The sequence below is a fragment of the Microcebus murinus genome, chromosome 4, assembly GCF_040939455.1.
Source record: "Microcebus murinus isolate Inina chromosome 4, M.murinus_Inina_mat1.0, whole genome shotgun sequence".
NCBI lineage: Eukaryota > Metazoa > Chordata > Mammalia > Primates > Cheirogaleidae > Microcebus > Microcebus murinus.
In genome coordinates this window covers 59141620-59167454 of record NC_134107.1, presented here as the reverse complement: position 1 = coordinate 59167454, position 25835 = coordinate 59141620, and the positions used below count along the sequence as shown (strand labels likewise).

Here is a 25835-nt window from a genome sequence, read left to right as displayed (position 1 = left end):
CTAGTCAGGACAGACAGGAAGGGCGACACCACTTTCTGTGTCTCTTGATTACTGCACACATGATGTCCTTCTCATCATAATAATATAACGCTCCTACTTCAATGCCCTTTCCCAGCTGGGGAGCACAAGCCTGCCCTGGACCCGGAGGACCCTGACCCAGGCTTTATTGCTTCCTGATTTCCATGGCCACTTTCCCTCGGGAACATGATTTCTTGTTCTGCCAAAGCAAAACATTTATGACTATGACCTCCTTCATGTACATCATTTCCTACCACTTCACTTTCTAATTCTCCCAGTTCATTTCCTGTCCCACGTGCCATGCTATGTTGTGTTTTCTGCTGCTATTTCTATTTCCTGCTCTGCACATCACTTTCTGCCCTGTATACTATTTCTGGTCCTGTCGTATTTCCCATTGTATATAGGAAATATATATAACAGAAGAAATACATGTAACTGGACATATTTCCTATATACATATTCCAGCTGTGCCATATTCTACTTTTTAGGCTTATGGGTCATTCCCTGTCCCCGACACCTCTTTGGACAGAACTTTATGTACACACAACACGTGCACACATGTGCTATCCTAGTAGGTTTCACTTGGGGCTCCCATCACCTATTTCCTGTGATATATGCCATTTCCAGGTCTATGCTACGCTTTTCCTCCTTCTTAAAACCTATTCTGGCAGGACAGCAGGGACTTCTAAACTGAAAGTCCAAGACCTCTGGCTTAGGGTGGGAAACACAGACCCACCTGTGTCCGGGGGAGGTGGTGGGGTTGGGCAGAGCAGGTTGAAGCCATCTGGCAGCTGGACTGCGGCCAAGAAGCGGACATGGCCAGTGTGTCCCTGGCCGAGGCCGGCAGGGCTGAGTGGTGCCCGTGGGCAGCTGACAGTACCAGGCGAGGTGGGCATGGTGAGCACGACGCCGGCACTGGTGCCCACCCACAGCAGCTCCTCACACACCAGCAGCGCCGTGATCCGCAGGCAGGCGGCCTTGTGCTGCCGGATGATGGCATCCGAGCCTGGGGCGGGAGACAGACCAGAGCTGGGACCAAATCCTGGCCCCGGATCAGCCTCCTCAATAACAGGGCAGAAAGGCTCTAAGAGAAGGTGTGGTGGTAGCTTGAGGTCAGTACCTGCGAGCATCCTGTGCACGGGAGGAGTGACATCTACCTCTGCCAGCTGCTCAAAGGTGTCTGGATGGTAGAGACACACATGGGCGCTACCCTTCAATGTCACCCACACGCCCAGGCTGGAGTCCACCATGCAAGCCACACTGCGGTTTGAGTCCTGCCCCACGTGAAACGTGTGCTGTGGGGGTGGCGTAGAGAGCAGATGGTCACCGGCAGCCCTGCTTCCCAGTGTCTATCCCTCCTCCCTTACAACTCACACCAAGCCTCTCCAGAATGCCCACCCGATGGACTGCAAAGGACGCCTTGGGCCATGGTTTGGATGATTAACCTTTCAAAGCTTGGTTTCACTGCTGACTCCCAACTTGATCCTCAGGAATTCAAATGGTGGTGCCCTTTCCCCACAAAACTTGAGTGATTTAAGGATCAGAAAATTTCAATGCTTGAAGAGTTTTAAGATCAGTCATTGGCCTCTCCCTGGACAGATGGGGAAGCTGAAGCCTAGAAGTAACCTGCCCAAGGCCACACAGCAAGGCAGTCACAGAGCTGGGGCCTGAACCAGACTGCAGCCTGGCCAATGATGGAATGAGAGGGAACTCAAGAGAACCTGATAGCACCAGGCTAGACACCTCTGACATGTACAAATGAAGCCAGGGCTAGAGGCCAGAGTGTAATGCTAATGGATGTTGACATCACGAAGGACTCCTGTCCTATTCCCAAAGACCCCAACACCTGAGCTAAGAGATAGGGTGGGCAGAAGCATGAATGAGTCCTGACATACACAGGCACTTACTGTCTTCCTCATCATCTACAGAAGAAACGAGGAGCAGGAAAAGGCAGGGGCTGGCCCAGGATCACACTGTGCTCAGAAGGTTCCAACCCCAGCTGGATGCTTTTAATGTCCCCACCATGGTCTCATCTTTCTCTCACATGGGCCCAGCTCACCCCCAGCCACCAATTCTGTTCCCCTACCCCCTGCTACCTCCAGCTGCAGCGTGTCAGGACTCAGGACAAGGATGCGGTTCTGGCAGCCACACCACAGCCGCCCGCCCACAGATACCATCTTGGTTATGGGGCTCCCCTGAGCACCCAGGGTCACTGATTTGAAGTTCTGGGGGTCCCAGAAACGGCCTGGAGTGGGAGTGGGGTAAAGAAAACAAGAAATTCAATCCAGTACTGAATTTAAGCCTCACTCTCCCCTGGAATGAGGTGTTAACATCCCCACTTATAAGCAAGGAAAGCGAGGCCCAGAGAAGGCCTGGAAGTCGCCCAAAGCCACACCTTCAGCAGAGAGCTCCAACACCAGCAGGGGGACTGGGGCAGGTAGGCACTGACCTGCTTCTCTTTGGTAGACCACAAGTTCTCCATTGGCCAGAGACACAAACACCTGGTTATTCAGATATCTGGGCAGGAAAAAGAGGGAGCAGTCAGGGAGTTCAGGAGGCCAAAGTGGGTCACCTGGGGCCTGGGGAATTAGATCGAATGGCTGTGGCTCCCAAGAGACCACCTCCTCCCACCCATGAGAAATCTAAGACTAAGAAGCAGTGATTTTCCCGAGCTCACACTGTGTGTAAGAGGCACAGCTAGCCCAGGGCTAGGGCTTGGGCCTCCAGCCTCTGCAGAGAGGAGGGGCAGCAGAGCAGGGGGACCCAGGTGGACAGAAAGAGGCCTGCCCATGTGGCTTGGAAGGATCTGGACGGGAAGGGCCATACTGGGGCCTTACAGGATGCAGGTCACAGAGGCTGCATGCTGGAGCTTCATGCTGTTCCTGCGATCACGGATGCTGTCGGAGGACTGGTACACGTGGACACTGTGGATCAGGGGTGTGCGCCTGTGACACATGCTTGGTGCACACCAGTCCCTGGAGTCATCCCTCCGCCTCCTCGCCTGTACCACCACGTTCTCCATGCCAGGTGCGTGCCCAAGGTACTGAGATCCCACGGCCTCCCGTTTGCTTCAGACCCATCCCGGCTGGCAGTGTCCCTGAGGTCTGACCCAAAGCCCTCCCGTCTCTGCCTCAGAGTTCCATCTGATTTCCAGGGAGCTCAGGCTTCTGGTACTGTGTCCCCAGCCCCTCTCCTGTCCCTACCAGCCATCTTCAGTGCCCAGCCACACGGAGCTCTGGTAGGCCTCGGGGTCAACGCTCAGCAAGTCCTCAAGGCTGCCCCGGGTGAAAGAGCCGCGGCTGGAGCGGCGAAGGGCTCTCCCATCCATTGGGCTGGTGCCACAGGGGCCGCCAGGCCCAAAGGAGCCAGACAGTGACAGGAAGCCAGGCTCCTGCTCCTCCTCTGAGCTGGTCGTCTCTGCCGTGGCCTCCTTGGAACTTGGGGTCTCCTCATCTGGGAAAGACAAAGCTCTCTGTCTCCATCCTGCTCCACCAGTCCTGAGACCTGGTATCTTCCTAGGCCTCAGTGTCACTGCATCCCTCCTGGCCATGCCCCTCCCAAGGGCCTCTTGTAGCTGTTTTGCCATCCCAGAGGCCTCTGCATCTGCTCAGACCTCTTACCCTGTGCACAGCTCACACAGGCTCCTGTCCTAGCATGGCCTCCCTTCCCTAGGGCCCCAAGGTTTGGACAGAGGAACCAACCACTCCACCCAGCACCCCATCTTCCTTAACTGGGCACTCAAGGGTCTTGGGGATCCTGTTTGACTATGACACTGTTCTTGGGTCCTTGGCGTCATGGCCTCTGCCCACCTTGCTGGCTCCCGCTGAGATCTGACTCCAGGCCACTGCCTACACTGGTCCCTCACACTCTCTGGGCAGCCCACCCTGCCAGGCAGCCCACCCTGCCTGCCAGCTCCAAGTTGGGCACTCACTGCCAAAGCTGGAGGAGATGGTGGACCGGCTGGCCTGACTCTGTAGGGTCCCAGAAGGACTGGGTGAAGACTCATCATCAGAGTCACTGTCAAAGGGCACCAGCTCTGGGCGAGGGTCGCCCTCGGCTGGGCCCGGCGCCATGTCCAGGCCCGAGCCTGCGATGGAAATGTGCAGGCAGGGCTGGGGCCCCGGCTCCACCAGTGCCGCTGCTTCCTCGTCCACAGCGGTCTCCACGTCCAGTTCTGGCCCGGCGGGCTCCGGTGCCGTCTCGCCGGGACCCCTCAGCGATGGAGGCCGCTCCCTGTGAGACATAAGGGAGTGGGGATGAGTTTGGCTACAGGCCAAACTGCCGGACCTGCCTTCAGCTCCCCCACAGGCCCCGCCCACAGCCACCGGGCCCCGCCCACAACCAGATCCGAGTGGCTGCAGCATGCTGTGCCAGGGCAGGGGGCTTGGTCTCCCAGGCCCACAGCAGCGCGTCCACCCCGCCACCGAGTCTCACCGGTGGCAGCGTCGCTGCAGGCCGGGCACCGCCCCGATACAGAGGATGCGCGCGGAGCAGACGGCGATGCAGGCCTCCACGTCCGGCTCGGCGCGCAGGCTCAGCAGGCACACCTGGCCCACGTAGCCATCGCTGTTGCACACCCACACCTCGGGCGAGGGCTCCGGGCAGCTATTCAGGGTGGGGGCCGCGCACGAGAACTGTGGGAGGCATCAATGGACAGGGAAGGTGAACAGAGGAATTGCTGCCAGCTCCCCACTCTCCAGGGGGACCCCAGCAGAACGAAGGCGGGCCTGCATGGGTGTGTATGAGTATACACGACACTTTACACATCAAATGCACTCATGCCCACGTGATACAGGCATCTCCCGTACCTGCATGTGCACATACATATCCCAAGCATGATCACAAATACATGCATGTAACAAATGTGACAATTGGTAACCTTTGTACATATGTATGCAGACTCATACAGGCACATAAACGAGACAGCTTCCTATCAATCATATAGCCTTTGTTCATATGCACAGATACAGATATGCATGAAACATACCCATACACATGGGATACACATGCAGTGCACACCGGCACGTACAGAGAGCGGTACGTACTCAAAGACATAAGGAATAATAGCAACGTTCTAGTCACATATGCAACGTTGCAGACAAAACAAAAATTCATCAACACTCGCTGGCTTTGAATGCATGCACCTACACGCCACACATGCGCACACACCTGCATGCCGCTGCGGGTTTTCATGATGGGGATGGCCTTCAGGAACTCCGGGTCTAGACAGCTTTTGCTGGCTGCTGTAGTGGAGTTGGACGGATAGAAATGGGGACAGGGCAGAGGGACGCAGGCCCCGCTTAGCATCTACCTCACCCAGGTCCTGCCCCTGCCCTGTTTCCCTTCCTTCCCCTCCCCCTCAGGGTCTCTCTAGGGAGGGCCTGACCCCGACCATATTAGAATGAGGCCATTGTGCATTATTCTCTGCTTGCTCCTGGCCTCGATCTTTTCCCATTTGTATGGTCTCAGAGTTAGACTCAGAGGTCTCTTAAGAATCTTCTAAGCCACGAACTCTGACTGATAGCTTTCCCTGATCTAGCCCTGTTCACACTCTGGAGGCAGAGTATGGAGAGGGTCTTGGTCATCCACACCCACTAAGCAGCCGGGCAGATAGCGATGACCCTATCCAGGGAATCCCCTCCCTGCTAGGGAGCCCCTGGGGAGGCCACAGCTCCTATTTATTCAGTCTGCTGTTTCACTGCAGAAGTCTCAGTCCACCCTCCCCACCAGGTGGAGCTGGAGCACATAGCACAGCAGTTCTGGGATTTCAGGCTCCAGAAGTCACAGACATCTGAGTGCAGCCTACTGCTTACTGCCCGGAGTTTCTAGGAGAGCACCAGTGTGCCCTGGCTCACCCAGCTTCCTCTTGGCCTCATCGAAGGCCTGTTCGAAGCCAAGGCGGGCATCCGGATGGGGGAACTCAAAGATGAAGGAGTCGGTGCCCTCGGGCCGTGTGGCACAGAGCTCCAGCTTGGTTGGTGGGAAGGAAAGGGCGTAGCACAGCGCCTGTTTCTCCGACAGGTCCCGGTGCATGGCGGCAGACAGGTCCCGCAGCGCGTCATCCAGGCTCTGCAGCGAAGGAAGGTAGCCCAGGCCTCAGGCCTAAGCCTCTCATCACAGCCTGCGCCTGTCCTTGGGAATGTGTGGGGGACCCGCCTCTCTCCTAAGACAGCAAATGGGACTCTGTCTCCTTCCTTAGACCAGGAGGTAGCCTGGATTCGCCCAGGTTTGGGCCCTCTCTCCCCCTGAGACGGGGATGGATGGAGCTCTGCCTCCACCCTCAGACGTGGAACATGTCACTTCCCTCAGATGGGGGTGAGGCTGTAATTTTCCCTCCCAGGTAAGTGAAAGAGATGTCTCCTCCCTCACGCAAACGCCAAGGCTAAGTCTCTCCCTCAGATAGGGTCAAGGATCCCCACCTCCCCAGCCTCAGGTACCGGGCACACACCTGGTGGGGGAAACCGAGGCTCTCAGAGAGCTTGTTCATTTGGCCCAGGGTGGTGAGGTCCTCATCTAGGCGGCTGATGGCTTTCTGGATGTTCTCCCGATTGGTGGCTTGGGTCACCCCTGGTGGGGATGGAGGAAGGCCAAGGACAGATACAGAGATGGACAGACAAGGTCCAGCTTGGACAGACACTCCTCCCCTCACTGCGTAACTTGCAACTGGGCATGGGGAAAGGCGTGACAAACCCAGAACGTATATACCCCAAGCTTTTGGGAACAAGGTGAACAGGCAGCTCCCAGAGAATCCCCAGGCCTGAGAGCAGAGGACTGGGCCTGGTTCAGAGCCACATGGCACAGGATGTTGGGCCATGGAGAAGTCCCCGGGAAGGCACACAGCATAAAATGGCAGACGGCTCCGCAGGCTGCACAGGCTCCAGCTGACAGGGAACCACTGGTGGTGCAGCTGCCTCAGGGGAGTTGGCCAAGAAAGCAGAGCCTCCGGCAGGCAAATCTGCTGACCAGGACACTTTCCCCACATAGGAGGGGCACTGAGCTGATGGCCTGGATTTCTGTGGCCCTATCCTGCACCTGACCATTGCCAAGTGGCAGGCCCTACCGGCAGCTCAGCACCCCCATGCCCTGTGCTGCCCAGTTCAGGGTGTACACTCTGGACCAGGGGCCCATACATGGGGCTCTCCCTCCCCCATGGGCCGGACACACACATTCCTATTGCTTATAAATTACCCAGTCTGTGGTGCTTTTGTTATAGAAGCTCAAACAGACTATGACCATCCCCTGCTCCTTCTGACAGAAACTGCCCCTAACCCTAACCCTCACCACCTGGCAGCCACATTTTCTTCCACACACCCCTACCGCTCTCCTGGCCACACCTGACTGGACCAGGAGTGGGCACGTAACCTAAAGGTGGTCGTTTTATTGACTGGCCTGTTCTCTAGTGAGAAGAGATGAGTTGGACCAGTAATAATAAAAATCAGCTTGCACCCCCTGTGGTGACCTAGGTGCCCCTGGAGAGGGAGGCTGGGCCTGATCACTGGAGTTACAAGAAAGCAGAAAGCTAAGGGCAGCTAGAATGGGCCAACTCACAGCAAGAGGGGCAGAAGAGACAGCAGGAGGGCGCGTGGCTTCTGAAGCTGCCTCAGCTCCCGACAGTCTCAGACCCAAATGACACGGGCCGTTCCAACCAGCCCTTTGCTCTCTCTAACTTAAGTCAGTCCCTGCTCCCTGTGTACAAAAGCATTGAACCAGAGCAGTGCAACATCACCTAATGTTAGGTGCTCAAGTGAGTCTGTATAGATGAGTTAATGGCTAATTAGTTATGTCTGCTCTCCCTGCACCGCCCCGCCTGGCCCACCTGCCAGCGTAGGCCCCTGTGCAGACAGAAGGTGGTGTGTATGGACAGGCTGGTCTGGCTCTGTGGGTGCCACCAGGTCCTTCATGCCAACCCCCTTTTACAGGATGGGAAAGCACAGCCCCGAAGCAGGAGAGCAGATGGCCAGGTAGCCTCCAGCAGGGCTTCTGAGAGGAAGACCCCAACATCCAGAACCCTGGGGCAGGCCCGAGCCAGCCTCACCTTTGATAATGTCAGCGTCCTCCAGTGGCAGCTTCCACAGCATCTTATACTTGCTGGCCGTGTCGATGACACTGGCTGCCGTGTACCTGTGGGGAGCCAATAGGGCACTCTGGCCAGGGCGGGGGAGTAGGGCCCAGGGAAGAGCAACTGCTCCCCCTGCCCGCACCACCTGAGCCCCGCCCCGGCCACTCACAGGCTCATGGAGCTGCGCCGCAGGGAGCCTGACTTCCGCTTCAGGGTGGTGCAGACGATGAGGTCCGTGAACAGGAAGAGGGAACGGTCCTTCTTGCCGCCAATTGCCTTCTGTGGGGCCCGAGGCAGGATTCAGGCTGAGCAGACACAGTCCAGAAGCCCACCCATATGCTCACAGGGCCCAGGGGACAGCAAGGCCCAGGAGGAGCCAGGACTCCCCCCAGCTGCTCAGAGAGTCAGAGCAGGGTTGGGATTAGACCAGGGCTCCTGTTGGGGGTGGAAGAGCAGGTAGGAGCCAAAGAGTAACAAAGGGGGGAGGTGAGGACAGGTGGGCAGACACTGGGACGCTTCTTACCACTTCAATGACCATCTCCTGCCTCAGGAACCGCCGCAGAGGGGCCTGGAGCTGTGGGGCAGGAGGGACAAGGCTGGTTACTAGTCCCTGTCCTCTCCACAAATCCCAGTGATCCCTTGTCCCCACTCCATGGATCAGGCCACTGGAAGCAACGTCCTGTCCACCCTCCAAACACTGCTGCCAGACCAAAGGACAGATGGTCAGAGACAGACAAGGAAGAGGATGCAGACAGGTGGGGATGTGTGATCAGAGATGCCGGCAGACGTGGATGCAAACACACTGCAGCCCCAACATGGACACACACACACACACACACACGGCCACGATTCCAGGTGACAGATGCAGACAGAGGCTGAGCACACAGACATGGGTGGGGCGGGGTGGGGCAGCACGCACATCCTCCATGCCCTCGATGTGAGCCTCGATCTCCTGCAGCACTCGGGCATGCCGCTCTGCCTCCTCCGCGCTCCGGACACCCTTGTTGATGCGTTCAGCTACCCGCTTGATGTTCCGCTGTGCATCCAGCAGGTGTGGGTGGTCTGGGTGGTCCTCAGGTGTGTGCTTCAGGAGGTCCTGGGGTGGGAACGGGTAGGAGACCTGCCTGCTTAGCTGCCCCTGGGGCCCCAGATCGACTGTTGGAGTAGGAGGGCCTATGAGTAGACACCAGAGAGGACCTGAACCGTGGAGACCCCGATGCCAGGCTCAGCCAGGCAGAGCCTCAGCAGCCCTGTATCCCCCCATTCTTCCCCCAGGCCTTGCCCACCTCCCCACCCAGCCCTATGCCCACCTTCACCAGAAGCTCATAGCGTGGGATCCGCTGCACAGGCTTGATCATGAGGTCAGACAGTGCCTGCTTCTCCTTGTTCTCACGCATGCTTTGCTGAAACCCAAAGCAGGATGGATAGGTGCCCATGTGAGGAATGACTTGCTGGGAAGAGTATGCAAGGGGACAGGCCCCCAGCAAGCTCTTCCAGCTTAGCCCGAGGTCAGAGGTTGGCCCAAAAACTAGGGCTATGGTGCCCAGACCGGGAGCCTCTGGGGCTCAAGGTGAGGGTCACCTCCACCCCCTGCCCTGGCCCACAGTACCTCCAGGAACTTGAGAAAGGCAGGTCTCGCCTCCTTAGCCACTCGCACGGCATCCTTTGCATTGAGGAAGTTATCAATATAGGCGGAATAGATGTTCACCAGGACATCTTTGGAGAACTGTGGGTGAGGAGGCAGGTTGGGGACTCTCAGGGGACACCTCACCCCAACTTCCCCAGTCCTGGTTTCCATTGATTCATGAGTCAAGATCTCTTCCCTCCAACTAGAAATGATACAGTCTCTAAGGGATCAGTCATGTGCTCCTGTGTCTTCTGGCTAAGTGTGTAAGTGCTGTGTGTGTGACATGTGAATAGGTATGTGTGTATACATACGTATAGGTGTACATTTATCTGGGTGTGTTTGTGTGTATACCTACGTATGTGTGCTTGGGTGTGTCCTGTGAGCTCAGACCTGGTTCGTTCACTTCCAACTGGACATTTCTGTCCCTAGGTCTCCAATGCCACTAAGTCCAGCCAGGCAGGTCCCCCTCCTTGTCTTCTCTGAGTGATGCAGACTCATTCTAGCCATCTGGCTTTTGGCTCATGCAATTCCCTCCACCAGGAATGCCCTTCCCTATCCAAATCTCACCCACCCTCAGAGCTGAGCTCCAGTTCTGCCTGCTCCAGGAAGCACTCCCTGTCCTGACCAGGGCTCTGCCTGGTACTACACCAGGCCCCTGGCTTCTCTGGACCCCCAGGACAAGTTCTCCCTTTCCAAGGAGAGAAGTTCTCCTATCACACCCACAGTAAAGCCCTGCTCGGGGCAGGGCACACAGCTGGTGGCTAACACCTGCTGGCCAGCTGATGGCAGACTAAATATGGATTCTCAGTCTGAGTCCTTGGTTGGGAGTCAGGACACCTGGGTTCCTGTCTCAGGTGTACCATGGATAGACTAAGTGACCATTAGTGGTGTTTCTGACTCCCTCAAGGCCTCAGAGTCCTTCTCTCCAAGGTGTCAACTGTCCCTGCCTCTGCACAGAGCAGGGTATGAAGCAGCTCAGGGAGGAAGACAGCCCTGCCCAACCACCCCCATCCTGGGCCAGAGCATGCTGGGCTGACTGCTGCCTGGGCCTTGGCTTCTGTGACCAGCAGTCACAGTCCGTGACCAGCATGAAGCTCTGGGCAGGGGGCTGAGCCCAGTGACTCCGAGGGCTGGAGCTGTTAGCTCTCCATCCAGGCTGTGGTCCCATCTGGTCACATCAGTTTCCAGCTCAACAGGGACATTCTAAGACCTTTTTAGGTTCAAGTCCCCATGCCACATAATAATAAACACATTAGGACACACCCACACCTCGCAAAAATGGATATAATTTTCTTTTACTTGTGAAGTTTTTGGAAGAATTTTTACAATCATGCTTTTGAAATTATGTGGCTCTGAGTAACCATTTGGTTTGCATTTGGCTGTGATTTATCAGTCATCATATATTCTTGGGGATTCTGGCAAAATAACAAAATGTAACTTAAAAGTTTTTCAAATGTAGTTAAATTCTTATACATTAATGCTAAATTTAACAATGGAAGAAAATGGCATGCTATGCTTTACAGACGTTTCATTATATGTTGGAATTTTGAAATCAATGCCTTTTCTAAGGTCTCAATCACTACTGTAGGAGCTTGATAAACTTTCAGGGCAAGTCTGGTCTGTGGTGCAGGGAGTATAGCGCAGGGCAGAGCCTGGCTGGAGCCAGGTTTCCTGAGGTCAAAGCCCCCACCTCTTATTGTGACTCTGATCAGGTTACTTATCTGTCTCTGCCTCAATCACTAGCTTTAGAATCAGGGTAATCATTGCACCTTCCTCCTAAGGTTGTTGATATATATAATCTACTTAGAATAATGCCTAACACATAATAAATGACAAATAGTGTTGGGCATTATTATTAAAATAACTGATGGAGAAAAGAGCTAGTCAAGACTAGGTCAGGGTGAACAGCAAGCCCAAGTCCAGGGTCAGGATCAGGGCAGTTGTTTAGGTTCAGGTAAAGACAGGGGTTGAGGTCAGTACCAGCATCCATCTGATGTCTGGGTCAGCATCGGCACCAGTTCAGGGTCAGCACTAGGGTCAGGTCAGTGCCAGCCACTGGGGCTGGGTCCAGGATCAGGGCAGTGTGCTAACCAACCTTGGGGTTGGGGTCCATGCCAGAGTCTGGCCAAGCTCTGAGGTTAGGCAGTGTCCAGGTCCAGGTCCACCTAGGGTATGGGGTCAGTGCCAATGTCTAGCCAAGTTCTGGAGTCAGATCTGCGAGCAGAGTCAGTATCCAGGCAGGGTGGGCTGGGGGTGGGAACCATGGTAGCATCCAGCCCCTTCGAGGAGGGCCCGAGCTTGTGGGGGCTGGCAGAAGAGGGCAGCAGGGCCACTCACCGACTGGACGAGCATGGCTCCCACCGTCTGCTGGGCATGCCAGGTCTGCACACAGTGCCGAACCTGCTCCAAGAACTGCTCGTGGTGCTCCAGGAGCTCGGGGATCTGGTCAAAGATCTCGTCCACCAGCGATGGGTCACACAGCAAGGAGTTCTCTGGCTGCTTCAGCGGCTGCATGTAGCCCTAAGGACCCCCAGGATCAGCACACATGCCCTCAGAGAGAGATGGCCCCCGCCCCACCTACAAAGGCTCCTGTGAGAGTGTACGTGGATCACTGGGCCTGCCGTTCAGTGCCCTGCCTCCTGCGTCTCCCTGGGAAGACCAGGGCCTCTGGGAGGGAGACGGGAAGACCTATGCCCTCACGGCCCAGCCCAGGGCCTGACAAGAGATGGGAGTAAAGGAGGCTTAGGAAAGGTTTGTTGAATGCATGAACAAACAGAGCTTGAAATGAGGCAGCAAGATGGGGCTCCCTGGGAGATCATCCCACACTAACTCAGCGAAGATTTATTGAGCACTTAACTATGTGCCAGCACTGCTCTAGGAACTGGGGGACAGCAATGACCAAGAAAGACCAAAATCCCTGTCCTGACAGAGCTTAAAATCTAGTTGGATGGCCGGGCATGGTGGCTCACACCTGTAATCCTAACACTCTGGGAGGCCGAGGCAGGTGGATCATTTGAGCTCAAGAGTTCAAGACCAGCCTGAGCAAGAGCGAGACCCCATCTCTACTAAAAATAGAAAGAAATTAATTGGCCAACTAAAAATATATAGAAAAAATTAGCCGGGCATGGTGGTGCATGCCTGTAGTCCCAGTTACTTGGAAGGCTGAGGCAGGAGGATCGCTTGAGCCCAGGAGATTGAGGTTGCTGTGAGCTAGGCTGATGCCACGACACTCTAGCAGGGGCAACAAGAGTGAGACTCTGTCTCCAAAAAAAAAAAAAAAAAATCTAGTTGGATGAAACACATAAAAGGAATAGGGAAAAATAAAATCACATTGCATCAAATCTAAGCTACACCATCATTTGTATTTATCTTTAAGAAAAAAACTTGCCACCAATTACATTATGATATGCCACTGATTATAGGATGAACCCTGACTTCGGAGACGTTACAATGCGAAGACCATGTGTCTTAGAAGTGAAGCGTGTAGAAATCACATGGGATGTTAAAAGGCAAGAACTGAGGCCGGGCGTGGTGGCTCACGCCTGTAATCCTAGCACTTTGGGAGGCTGAGGCGGGCGGATTACTCAAGGTCAGGAGTTCGAAACCAGCCTGAGCAAGACCCCGTCTCTACCAAAAATAGAAATAAATTAATTGACCGACTAAAAATATATATACAAAAAATTAGCCGGGCATGGTGGCGCATGCCTGTAGTCCCAGCTACTCGGGAGGCTGAGGCAGTAGGATCGCTGAGCCCCAGAGATTGAGGTTGCTGTGAGCTAGGCTGACGCCAGGGCACTCACTCTAGCCTGGGCAACAAAGTGAGACTCTGTCTCAAAAACAAAAAAAAAACAAAAACAAAAAAAAAAAAAAACAAGGCAAGAACTGCTGTGAAGAAGGTGGGGGAGCATAGCCGACCACAAGGGAAGTGACTGAAAGCTTTTAGTGACACTACCTGAACACTGTATTAGTTTTCAGATCTGCTGGTCAGTCTGTGACTAAAACTGCTATTTCACCTCAAATCTGCAGGCAGTGAGGTTCCCTGAGCGTGAACAGCACAGCTCAGTGGCTGGCGTGCTTAGGGGGAGGTCGCCCTCTGCTGGCCAAAATTGTCACTACAGGCCCAAGAAACGAGGGTATTATTTGAAAAAGCATATGTGATGTTGCAATAACATTTATATTAAACATTTAAAAAATCTGGCTTGTTTTGTAAAACAAGCTTGAAAAAGTAAATCTCAACAGAATCCTCTCGCCTGGTTGGGGATTCTGGAAAGGCCAGAGGTGACAGTGAGGAGACAGGCAGGCAGTCTCCCTTGCACAGCTCTCAGACCAGGTGGGCCAGCACCTGGGGCCTGGGCTGGGTCAGGGTCACTGCCAAGCCCAGGTGGCAGCTAAACTAAAAATAGAAACAAATTAGCTGGACAACTAAAAATATCGAAAAAATCAGCAGGGCATGGTGGCGCACGCTTGTAGTCCCAGCCACTTGGGAGGCTGAGGCAGGAGGATTGCTTGAGCCCAGGAGTTTGAGGTTGCTGTGAGCCAGGCTGACACCACGACACTCTACCCTGGGCAACACAGTGAGACTGTCTCAAAAAACAAACAAACAAGGATGAAATGCAACTTTATCCACGCATGCATGCAAGTACACAGAGTTGCAGGCAGTATACTAAATTATATACATATCTCTCTTGTCATCTGCACTTGAGGCAGGTACTGTTACTATCGTCACTCTACAGATGAGGAAACTGAGGCAGAGACTATGTAACATGCTCCAGGTCACACACCTGGTCAAGAGGTAGAGTCAAGCTTGAACGCCAAGCCATGCTCTGGACCACAGGGCCGGACCTCAGTCCTCCCTCCCACACTCCAGGGTTGCCTCGAGCAACAGTCCTTGGGTTCAGGCGACACCTTCCTGCACCTCCACCCCTCCACACCCAACACTCTCAGTTTCGCTTCCTCCACCCACAGGTCCTGAGCACCCTGTGGCGGGCCTGGGAGATTTGGAGGTATTAAGACACACCCAGGCCCTACCTGCTCCCAGCTCTCCACCGCTCCTGCCTGCGAACAGGCATGGGTGGTGTCACTTTTCAATCTTCTCGCTGGGAGATGGGTAAGATTAGCAATATTTTACAGGCAAAATCAAGGCTCAGAGAAGTGAGGTGATTAGACTGGTGTCATTCAGCAAGGAGGCAAGTGACTCAAACCCTGGACTGTCTGATCCTAATGCCTCCAACTTTCACCTAGGGGATGGCAAAGGACCCTGCGAGTCTACTCCTCCTGCCTGGCATTCTGGTTGGGTCCCTTCTATGGCTTCCTTTACATACAGTAAAGCCCAGCTCCACGGCCCAGCAGCCCTCAGGCCCTGCATGGCCTGGTCCTGCCTCCCTCTCGCAGCTACGCTGGCCACCTATGGTCATCTACTGCTCTAGGTTCCCTCCAGCCTCCCGACCCTTGTCCCTGCTGTCTCTTCTCCCCGGTAACATCCCTTCCAAGCTCTCTCTCGGCTGAAATCCTACCCACCCTTCAAGTCTCAGCTAAACAACCCAACCTCAGAGAAGCCTTCCCTGGCCCCACACCAGGGCGGGCCCCTTCTGTGTTCCCTCCTCTCCATGCACTCTTTTTTAGAAAACAGATGCAGCAATGTATTTTTTGTGGTAAAACATACATAATATAAAATTTACCATTTTAACCATTTTAAGTGTATAGTTCATCACATTCACATTAAGTACGTTCACATTCTTGTGCCACCATCACCACCACCCATCTCTAGCCCTCTGTCCCCATTAAGCACTCACTCCCCACTCCCTCCTCCCCAATCCCCTGGCAGCCACCTTTCTTCTTTCTGTCTCTGTGAGTTCAACCACGCTAGGGGCCTCGTGCAGCGGAATCATATTTGTCCTCTTGTGACTGGCTTCTTCACTTAGCATAATGTCCTCAAGGCTCACCCGTGTCACAGCACGTGTCCGATTTCTCTCCTTTTTAAGGCTAACACCCATCGTATGTATGTGCTCTGGTGTGTGCTTTTGCATCACCCTGTGTAACGTGTAAGCTCTGTCTGGCTCGCTACCGCCAGTCTCTGCCCCAGACCGTAAGCTCCACAGATAGGCCCTCATGGCTCGGGCACTGCTGACCCGGCCCCCACAGGCAGCACTGAAGAGGCTCACTGTGCGTCTGTGGAGTGAGTGTGTGAACGAATGTTCTGGATGTTTCCAGGGCTTTACCTTCATCCTTCACTCTCACTCTCCCTGGGTGGCCTGAGCGAACTCATCCTCTGCCGTGACTACCAGGCCCCAGGGCTATGTGGGCATCCAGGCCCTGGACCTCCCCAGAACCCACACGTCTGAACCTGAACTCACCATCTTGCTCCAGCTGCTCCTCCCCTGGGCTCCACCTTCCCAGGCCAGGAGCCCAGGCATCAAGCTGGGCTTCCCCACCTCGCCCCCCCAGTCACCACACCTGGCCTGACCGGTCTACCTCCTGAGTGTCTGTCCCCAGCACTCCCTCCCTGCAGCCTCTGCCCTCACCTGACTTCAATGGCCTTGGCCTTCTCTTCTGCCACCCACCTTCCCAGCCGTCAGATTCATGAAGCATTAATCAGGCCACACACCTCCCCTGCTCAAAACGCTTTGCCGACTCTCCAGGTTCCTCAGTGGAGCCCACGCCCTTCCCCTGGTGTTCAGGGCTCCCACAGTGTGGCCCTGCTGACTCCTGCAGTGTCACCATAGGACCAACCCCCTAGGCTCGTGGTGGCCACATGGACCTCTGCTGCTGAGAAGACAGGTTTCTGCAGAAGCCAACACCTCCTCCAGGGAACCTTCCCTGAGCTCAGATCTGGCAGTGCCCCTCGCTGCTTCTAGAGTGCCCCATATATTCAACTACGTCCTGGTCAGGGCTGAGAGCTCCTGTGACAGAGGCTGGTCACTCTTACTCATCTGAGTCCTGCACCTGGAACAGGGCCTGCACAAAGCAGGTGCTCAGCATTTAATTCCATTCAACTAATATTTTCCCAGCCAATGAATACAATGGAGGGGCACATCAGAGGGGGTTCTCAGATCTAAGCGTAGGCCCAGGGCTGCCTGGGAGGTCGGAGGACAGTGGGGAGGGATCCTGCCCTGGAGTGGCCTGGCCTGGCCACTCTGTATTCTCTGCTGCCCAGGAGGGGGCTTCCTTCTCCTCTGGGGCAGCCATGCAGGGGTTCTCCACGGAAGGGTGGTGTGTCCCGGGCTCATAGCTCTCTGGCCTCAGCTCCTTGTCTGTGAAGTGGGTTTGTGCATGCCTGTCTGACAGCCTCCTGGACTCAGATCGGCCGTTCTCAGGGCCCTGGGCTGTGATCTTACCTGCATCAGGGTGCGCAGTGACTCCACGTACGACTGCTCGGTGTCCAGCAGGGTCATGGTCACGTGCTTCCGCATGTCCTGTGGGGACAGGAGGAGAGGGTGAACAAGGGTCTCGTTCCTCTCAGACCCCATCTCCTGCAGCCACATGGGGCCCAGAGAACCCATCCACACTCTCTCCCTGGCCTTCAAGGCTTGCACTCCTGCCACCCAGGGCTCCTGGCTGTTCCCCCAAAGCCCTGGACCCCCTTCAGGCAGCCCTTTGCTTAGGTGCTCCCTGCCGGGAATGCCCCCTCGTGCCAAGTCTCCCATCTGCCGCCTCCCTAGAGTTAGGCCCTCACTCTTCCACCCCCCCGACCCCGCAGCTGTGGGCATATCTGCAGGTCTCTGTTTTACTTCTTGGCTTTCTGCTGGGGCTCATGAAAAGGACTCTTAAAAAAACAAAAACCTTTCACATCTGCAAAGGACGATGCCTCCAGGCCACCACCCACTCTAGCTGCCAACTCGCAAAACCCTACCTTCAGGCTGAGCGCTATAAGGACATGCCCACCTGGCTGGGCTCCACACCTCTCCAAGAGCAGACACTGTCACCTCCTGCTACAGATGAAGACACCATGGACCAGAGGGGTGACATCAGTGCGAAGGTCACACAGCTAGGTGGTGACAGGGGTCAGCCCCTCTCAGACCAGAAGGGACCCCACTTCTCTGATTTAAAAAGACTAACTGAGCCCTCTTATGCACCAGGCCGTGTTCTAAGCATTATATTAAATACTCCCAACCATCCTGTGAGGTGGACGTAATAATAATATTCTCATTTAAAGATAGGGAAAAGGAAACCCAGACACTCATGCCTCCATCCTGAGGATTTGATGATCTGAATTAGAGTCCCCAAGGGTCACCCAGTCTCTGCACTCACACCCCCAGGGACAAGGGAAGCTCTGTTCTATGGGAGGCTTTGCTGGATGCTAGCCCGGGAATGCCATCTCTGCCCTCAGCCCCCTGGGACTGAGCTTACCTGCTGCCAGTTCCCGCCAGTCTCTACACCTCTGGCCCCTTCTCCAGAAAGCCTTCCCAGACGCCACCAGCCCAACAGCTTCCTTTCTCCAGCAGAGACTCCACTCCCAGTCTCCAACTAACTCCTCTAATCCCTAGAGTGGTGCTGGCAAGGCCTCTAACTGTTCTAGGTGGCCCAAGCATCTGTCTGGACCTTGAGTCAGGCTCCAGCCATCAAGGACTGCTGGTTCGAGCAGACACTTTGCAGGAGGCAATGCCAGGGTGAGTGTCCAAGTCAGTGGCATCTCTCCAGCCCCCAGTCCTAGAAGCCCCTCAGGGTAGGGACTCAGATTCAACCAGTGGGGATGCCCTGTCATTGCTGTGCCCAGGGCCCACGTCTACTTGGTGGACCTGACCCCCAGGCCTTGTCTGGCTTACTGGACCCAGCCACTGCTCATCCTTCTGCTTGTGGTACACCTACGTCAGGCCTCCCACTCCTGACCCAAGGACTCAGGGACTCGGGGCTCAGGCCTGTCCCCCAATGTCCTACAATGAGGCACATGTGGAAAAGTGGGCTTCCATGCTAGGAACTCAGTGGGGGGGGTGAATGACATCTCCTGGGGTGGGGGTGGGTGTAGGAGGCTGGCTTGCCCCACCTTGCCCGCCCTGTGCTCCGATGGGTGAGAAGGCACTGGGCCCTGCCTTAGGACCCCCAGATACCAGACCATCCATCTATCTTCTGTGCTTCTGAGGCTTTTAAAAAAGCAGGGCAGCTTCTGGAGGGAGGTGGTATAAGTCAGCCCAGCCCTAGGATGGAGAGCTTGGGACAGCACCAGGGCCAGGAGGGCCTTCCAAGGAAAGGCCCAGACATGCCATCCTGATCCACCCCAACCCCAGGGATATCTCAGCACCTCACAGACACAGCTTTATTTCAGCCTCACACTCAGCTCTGTGACAAAGGTGTGTCATGTCCACTGCACAGACAAGGAGTTGAGTCAGAGAGGTGATGTGAGGTCACAAGGTCACACAGCCAGTGATCAGCAGAGCCAGGACCAGAGTCTCTTCAGCTACCTCATGCTGAGTCTTGGGGCCCTAACACCCAGAGTTCACTCCCAGACCAACCAGGCAGCCACAGGCCACAGGGCTCCCAGCTCTGCCCTTGCTGGCTGTGTGACCTTGGTGGCCACCTAACCACCCTGTTCCCACATTCTTCTCTACTTCATACACGTGCAACTGATAACCCCTCCCTCTCAGCGCTGTTCAGGCGACAGGAGGCAGGGCAGCCCCGTCCACACACGCAGGTCCTCGACACCCATTCTCATTCTACCTCGGCCACCCTCCCCCGCCACACCCGTGGCCCAGTCAAGCCAGCGGGCACAGTGAGGGGCAGGGGCAGGGAGGCTTCCTGAGAGGCAGGGCTGGCGCTGGGCCTGATGGCCGGGAGGCTGGGGTGACACAGGGAGGCTGACGCTGCAATGCCCGCCTCTCCCAGCCTCCTCCCTGCTGCAAAGCACAGTGGGCTGTCACTCAGCTGTCAGGTAACGGCAGGGAAAACAAGGCCAGTTCCCTGTGACTGCGTGGAGCACCCCTCCGCACGTGCCCACACACGGGTGCAGTGCATGTGGGGGGTCCGGGGGGAGGACGAGGGAAGCAAGTGATGGACAACGCAGCTGTCAACCAGAACAGCAGCCCCACCTGTTCCCGCGGGACAGCCCTGCAGGCCCAGCCTGCCCACAGGGCCCCTCGCCCCTCAACAGCGCCCCCCTCCAACCCCCACTACATGGGGCACTGAGGTGGGGACGGGGGTACAGCAGGAAGACGGAGGGAGCCTCTCCTCCTAGTGTGATTGGGGCATCACGACCTGAAGACTGAGACTTTGACGTCCACAGCATGAAGACAGAGACACAGGCACACAGAGAAGCCATAAAGGCAAGACACGCCACACAGAGACGAAAAATGCAGCCAAGCCACCCAGCTGAGAACCAGGCCTTCCAGCCCAGAGACTCGAAACTGTTGAGACACAACACAGCACAGGAAGGAGGACAGAACAACAGCCCCCACTGTACCTGGCAGAGTGGCACCACCAGGGTCCAGGCCCAGGGACACACACAAAGACATGGAAACAGCCCCAAGAAGCTTGCCCCCACCCTGAGCCAGGAAGGGGGACACCGCTGTTCCCACCACAGTATGACACCTCCAAGGCCTAGCAGCCCAGCAGAGGGAGAAGATGGCAAGGGGGGAGCAAACTGGCTCTCCCCAGCACATGCACCTGGGAGCTGCCTCCAGCCTGAGTACAAGGCTGGGAAAACCTCCTTCCTGCGCCTGGGGACCCAGGATGCCCCTGGCAGCAGCCTCTGCTTCTACACTGACCCATTTCGCCAGCTGAGTGCCACCAGGCCCTGACCCTCAGCGCCCTGCCAGCCACGCCATTCGTTGCCAGGGCTCCTCGCCCTCAATCTCGCTGCCCTCATCTCTGGTCACAGAGCCCTGAGGCCCATGGCCAGGCCCTGCACTCCATGCTTCCCCCAGGCTCTCCGGTCTGCTGAGTTCTAGGCCGCGGCCCAAGTCCCTGGCTGCCCCTCCCCTTTCCCCGTACCTGAGCCTCCCCGGGCTCCTCCGCGTCAGCGCCGCTGCCCCCAGCCGGCTCCCCAGCCGGCTCCCCGGCAGGCTCCCCGGCAGGCTCCCCGGAGGTGGCGGCCGGGCCCAGATCGCGCATGTCTTCCAGCGCGATGGTGAACTGGGCCAGGGTCTTCACCATCTGCAGCATGCGGCCGGCCCGCCGCCCGGGCGGGGGCGCAGGTTGGCGCGGGGTCTGGGGACACCCCCTTCCACCCTCCTGGCTCGCTCAAGGGCTCAGCCCAGCCCCGGCAGCGGTCGCGGCGTCAGTCCCAGCTAGGATCTGAGCGCGGCGGCCAAGCCGAGCCGTGGCGCCGCTGCCTCCTCCGCGCAGGGAGTGCGCCGCCTAGCCCCGCGCAGCGCCGCTGGGGGAGGGGGTCCCCGCCCTCTCCGCCCGCCCCGTCTCCCCCGACAAGCCGCACGCTGAGGGCCTCGCACCCCTCCCCCAACACTGCGGGTCAGCTAGCAGACCCATCCCCCGCCCCACGGCACAGTTGGCACACACTGATGGACAAAGGCAGGTATACGCCGCGACATGTACTTTCCGTCCACACCTGTACCCAATGTGGGCGCACACTGAACGCAGATCCCCACCGAGGAGCCACGGAGGCACGCACACACCTACACTGAGTAGGCCTTGGCATGGAAACCTGCCCTCCGGCCTTCATCACTCGTGCAAGCGGGTTAGAGTCAAGTCACACAGCGCAATCCCACAGACCTGAACCCTGACACACATGAACCTTTCGTGTTCACACAACTATGGCCGGGCAGAAACAGGCACACCTGCCCAGGCGCGGCTATTTAGGGATGTGCACACACACACACATCCCTGGAAATTCCGCACTGGCCTCTGACGCAAGGGAGGAGCACTTGGGCCTGAGGAGACTGCCACCCAAAGGGCCCACCTTAAGTCACCCCTATCCTTACCCCTGCACTGCCCAGCTTGACCTGTGTCCTGTACCTGCCACAGTCTTGTCTTCTCCACCTGGCTCTGGCACTTACTGCACCACACACCAGACTGTACTCAAGGATGTTTCCAAGCAGGATCCTCAGAACCTGCTTCCTCAAATCCCAGAGCAATGGCAGAACGTATCCTGGACCCATTTAATCAGACTGAGCAGCAGGGGTGCTCTAATGCACCCTGCAGCTGTGCCTCAGCCCTGGTTGACTTCACGTCCCCCTTAGTGTACTAAGGGCTCCCACTTCATCAAGCCTCCAACTGACTCCCTTTCCTAAACCTGCTTTCCCCTGGGTTTCCTGTGCAGTGGAGACATCCTGACCCTATCACTCAACACTGGGCCCACCTGTCCACTCCTCTCACCCTCTAGCTTGATTCCAGCCACTTCTGTTATAACTTCTAGAAAAAGATCATGCTCTCTCCTGCCTCAGGGTCTTGGCCTATACCTTTTCCCTCTACTGGGAATGCTTTTTTCTTTTCCTTCAAGACCAGTCTCCACACAAATATCACCTCCTCAGGGAAGCCCTCCCTGATCCCCACATTAGGTCATATGTACCTGCTCTGTGCTCTCAAAGATTCCCAGTTTTCCTCACCTTACCCAGGCATCACATGTATAATCTGTAATTACAAAATGTATAATTTGTAATTATACATTTGAGCAATTGCCACTTTGAGGCCCATTTCCTCCCGGGAAACTATATGCTCCCTGTGGGGAGGGCCCCTGTCTCTTTTGTAAAGTAGGTGTGGACATAGTAGGGTCTGGCTAATAAGCAAGCCCCCAATAGCTCTTCCTCCTCCCTTCTCCCCACATGCCCAGCAGTCACTGACTGGGAGGGAGATCAGCCTGAGCAGCTCTCAGCTCAGGTACCTTCCCTAGCATCCCCACGGCACAGGGTCAACCCCTCCTGCTGGCCTCTGCAGCCTCACTGGATTTCCTGGTCCAAACTGGAGGCAGAAGAGGACTTAGCACCCTCTTGGAGGATCATTGCTTCTGCTACGCAGGGACAGAAGGGTGCCCTTCTCCCCCTCCTCCATTCAGCCCAAAATCAGGTGGGTCCACACCCCCATCCAAAGGAATCATTCCTCATCTTCTCCTGAGAGGGCAGGCCATGGGCCTGGGCAACACTGGCCTCCTCAAAGAGTCTGAAACATCAAACATTAAAATTTTAACTTCCCCAGCCTGGGCAACATACTGATACCCCATCTCTAAAAAAAAAACTTAGCCAGGTGTGGTGGCACACACCTCTAGTGCCAGCTACTTGGGAGGCTGAAGCAGGAGGACGGCTTGAGCATAGAAATTCAAAGTTACAGTGAGCTATGATCAGGCCACTGCACCCCAGCCAGGGTGACAAAGCCAGACCCTGTCTCTTAAAAAAAAGAAAACTTAACTTCTCAACAGACAATCCCTAAAAAGCCAACAATGAAAACAGGCACAGAAAATTCCAAGAGAGTAGCAAGATGAAAACCAGTGTGACGCCACACGAAAGCCAATCCCAGAGCAGGGAGCACACAGGCAAGATGCAGGGATGCTCCTAGGGGCTGCACTGGGGGATCAGAGCCTGACACTTGCTAGGTGATTGGTTAAGTTCATGCTGTATAAATGAATGAACAATCAGTGAACTCATCTGTCTCCCTGGGGCCCCACAGGGCTTCGCTCAGAATAACTGTTCAGTTAGTTTGTTGAGTGAACCAATGAATAAAGGCATGAGTGTGTGCTCTGTACAAATCCTCTTTCTAGTCCCTCTACAGCAGTGTTTCTCAAATTGTGGTCCCTGGACCATGAGCTTCAGCATCTCCAGGGAATGTGTTAGAAATGCACATTCTCACATCCCCCACACTCCCTACTGAATCCAAAACTCTGGGGCATGGTCCCAGAAATGTTTTGACCAGCCTTCCAGGTGATTCTGATGTTCTTGCACCACAGAGTCTGCAAGGCCTGGAGCCTGCGTGGCCACCATTTCCAGTCCTGGGGCAGTGGGTCCTTGCCAAGCCCGTTCTGTCCCTGGGTGGCAGAAGCAAAGGTCCTACAGGTAGTCCCCAAGCCCTCCCTGCCTCCGCTTTGGACCAAGCAATCCAGTGGGTCCACCTGCCTCTTATCTTCCCAACAGGATGGATTGTGGGCTCCTCTGGGCATGGGGCCTGCTCTTCTTCCTCCTCTCAGGGCTGGTGTGTATGGGGGTGGGATCAGGACAGCAAGCCCAGTTGGGTGGTGGTTTGAGAAGGAGGATGGACAGGCCCATGGTCCAGTCCACACAGCCAGGTCCCACAGATAATCCCACATGAGCATGTGGACTGCTGGTCTAGGGCCCCACCCCTGGCCCACTGCTGCTTGGTCACTGTAGACAACCCACATTTGGCTTTCTGGTAGAAATGAATGCCTGCTCTCCCATCTCACCCTCTCTTGAACTATCCCACCTGGAGTGTCAATTCCTCTGCATGGCTGGGAGGCAGTACATGGCTCAGGATCCTTAGGGAGGAGCATCCACTTCCTCACAGCTCCAGCAGTATGGGCCCCTGCAGAGATGAATCCACCTTCCGCTGGCCTCCCAGAGCTCCCAGACAGCACACAGGCTTCTCTCATAGGGCTCAGCAGAGGGAGTCACCTCTGCTTGCAGGAGAAGCACGCAGGAAGGGCTTCCTGGAGGAGGTAGGGTTTGAACAAGGTCCCGAGGGCAAGAGTTCCAGGAGGCATGTGGGTGCCCAGAAGGCAGAGTTCACTGGAGGCCCCTGTCACAGAGAAGGGGCGGGACTTGGTGCCAAAGGCACTGCTTGCTGTTGCTCCTTCATTAAGGGTGGCTAATTAGATCCAAGCTTGTTGTCATGGCAATGCGGGGGGAGGCATGGGGCAGGAAATGGGAGCACATGAGTTGGTCAGTTGCTTGGTCAGGGTCTCCAGGGATCGCCCCACAAGAGCACAGGCATCAGACCCCTTTATGGTGAGGTCAGCTGGGTGGGGTGAGGGCACGAGGTATAACAAGGCACCCTATACATGTCTGGTTCCGTTTTTCCTCTGAGCTTGTTTTGGGTGCTGATTTCATTTTTCCTTTTGGGTATGTGCAGTTGTTTAAAGTAGGTCTGGCTCAGAATAGATTTTGTAAGTGTGCAAGGTGGTTGGTGAAGGCCTGCCCAGCCCTCCTCTCCATACCCCACACCCCACCACAAACACCTCTTCACCCACCAAAAAGGCCCCCACCTGCTTCTTAGTCAGGGGAAGGCAAGAGACAGAGAGGGGAAAAGGGCTCTGCCCCACAAGACCACCCCAACTCCAGGAGGAACAGGCTGGGCACCGTAGCTTTGTAGGATCAACCTTCTGCCAGCCTTGGGGAACATCTAACCCTCCCTACTTCCACCCAGTCTGCCAACAACTTCCCCATCTCAGAGGGAATGCCAACACCCTGCTCGCCCACCTCGGGACATACTGCCCAGTCTGGGCCCCTCCAGGAGCTCCTGCATCTGGGCATTGCCCACTTAGGGGACACTTGGTCCTGCAGCTGATGCTGGACCAATTGGGGGACCAATAATGAGAAAGGTTGGACATATAGATGGACAAATGGACAGATCATGAGTAATGGCTGAATATATGTAAGGACAAAAGGATGGAATAATGATAGATGAATAAATAAGTAGAGCGATAAACAGAACGCTCCATCAATAACAGATGAACACATGAATGGATGCACAGATACATGGTTCAATGATGAATAGTTCATTGAATTTTTATTTTATTTAATTGTTGAGCAGTTCAATATATTGAGTACCTACTAGGTGCCAAGCACTGTGCTGGGGATTGATTAAAGGTAAGACAAGAGGTCTGTGCCCTCCTGGGCACCAGTACCCCCAGGTACACAGGAAGACAGGAACTGAGAAAGAAACAAGTACGATGACGCAGGTCGCAAGGAGACAGGCTGGCTCTGGGACAGCAGGTCTCAGAAGGCTCCTGTAGGGTGGGGCCTTTGAGCTCCTGCAGAGCTCTATATACATATTTGTCAAGAGAGTGCCTGGGCCCCAGAGCTGCCAAAACTAAACACTGGGAACCCCATAATATTAGATTGGAATCCTAACCATCACTGATGTTGCTTGAACAATTTTCAGAGCCTAGGCACCCAACCACTGCCTCACAAGCCCTGGCTCCTTTCATCCCCACAACAGGCCTACATCAAGGGTTCTGTTATTGTTACTCTCCCATCTTACAAGCCAGGAAACTGAGGCTCAGGGAGGTCACCTAGCTGGTAG

The 25835-nt window shown here is 55.6% G+C and overlaps 1 protein-coding gene across 3 annotated transcripts in view; it reads right to left on the bottom strand.

The window, feature by feature from the left end:
* Positions 1 to 25835, bottom strand: part of ARHGEF17 (Rho guanine nucleotide exchange factor 17) — a 53953-nt gene that overhangs the window by 1915 nt on the left and 26203 nt on the right. For 2 of the 3 annotated variants that reach the window (XM_012744918.3, XM_020286603.2), the window contains exons 2-20: positions 17039 to 17116; positions 12042 to 12224; positions 9687 to 9803; positions 9388 to 9480; positions 8997 to 9173; positions 8601 to 8651; positions 8247 to 8356; positions 8054 to 8139; positions 6467 to 6585; positions 5874 to 6087; positions 5188 to 5261; positions 4453 to 4652; positions 3950 to 4251; positions 3222 to 3471; positions 2856 to 2942; positions 2468 to 2535; positions 2115 to 2263; positions 1139 to 1313; positions 755 to 1024 (exon numbers count right to left, since the gene is read on the bottom strand). In XM_012744918.3, the coding sequence (XP_012600372.2) occupies positions 755 to 1024; positions 1139 to 1313; positions 2115 to 2263; positions 2468 to 2535; positions 2856 to 2942; positions 3222 to 3471; positions 3950 to 4251; positions 4453 to 4652; positions 5188 to 5261; positions 5874 to 6087; positions 6467 to 6585; positions 8054 to 8139; positions 8247 to 8356; positions 8601 to 8651; positions 8997 to 9173; positions 9388 to 9480; positions 9687 to 9803; positions 12042 to 12224; positions 17039 to 17116 (2803 nt within the window). The remainder of the gene's footprint in view (positions 1 to 754; positions 1025 to 1138; positions 1314 to 2114; positions 2264 to 2467; positions 2536 to 2855; positions 2943 to 3221; positions 3472 to 3949; positions 4252 to 4452; positions 4653 to 5187; positions 5262 to 5873; positions 6088 to 6466; positions 6586 to 8053; positions 8140 to 8246; positions 8357 to 8600; positions 8652 to 8996; positions 9174 to 9387; positions 9481 to 9686; positions 9804 to 12041; positions 12225 to 17038; positions 17117 to 25835) is intronic. The other variant, XM_012744919.3, reaches the window with a different exon arrangement.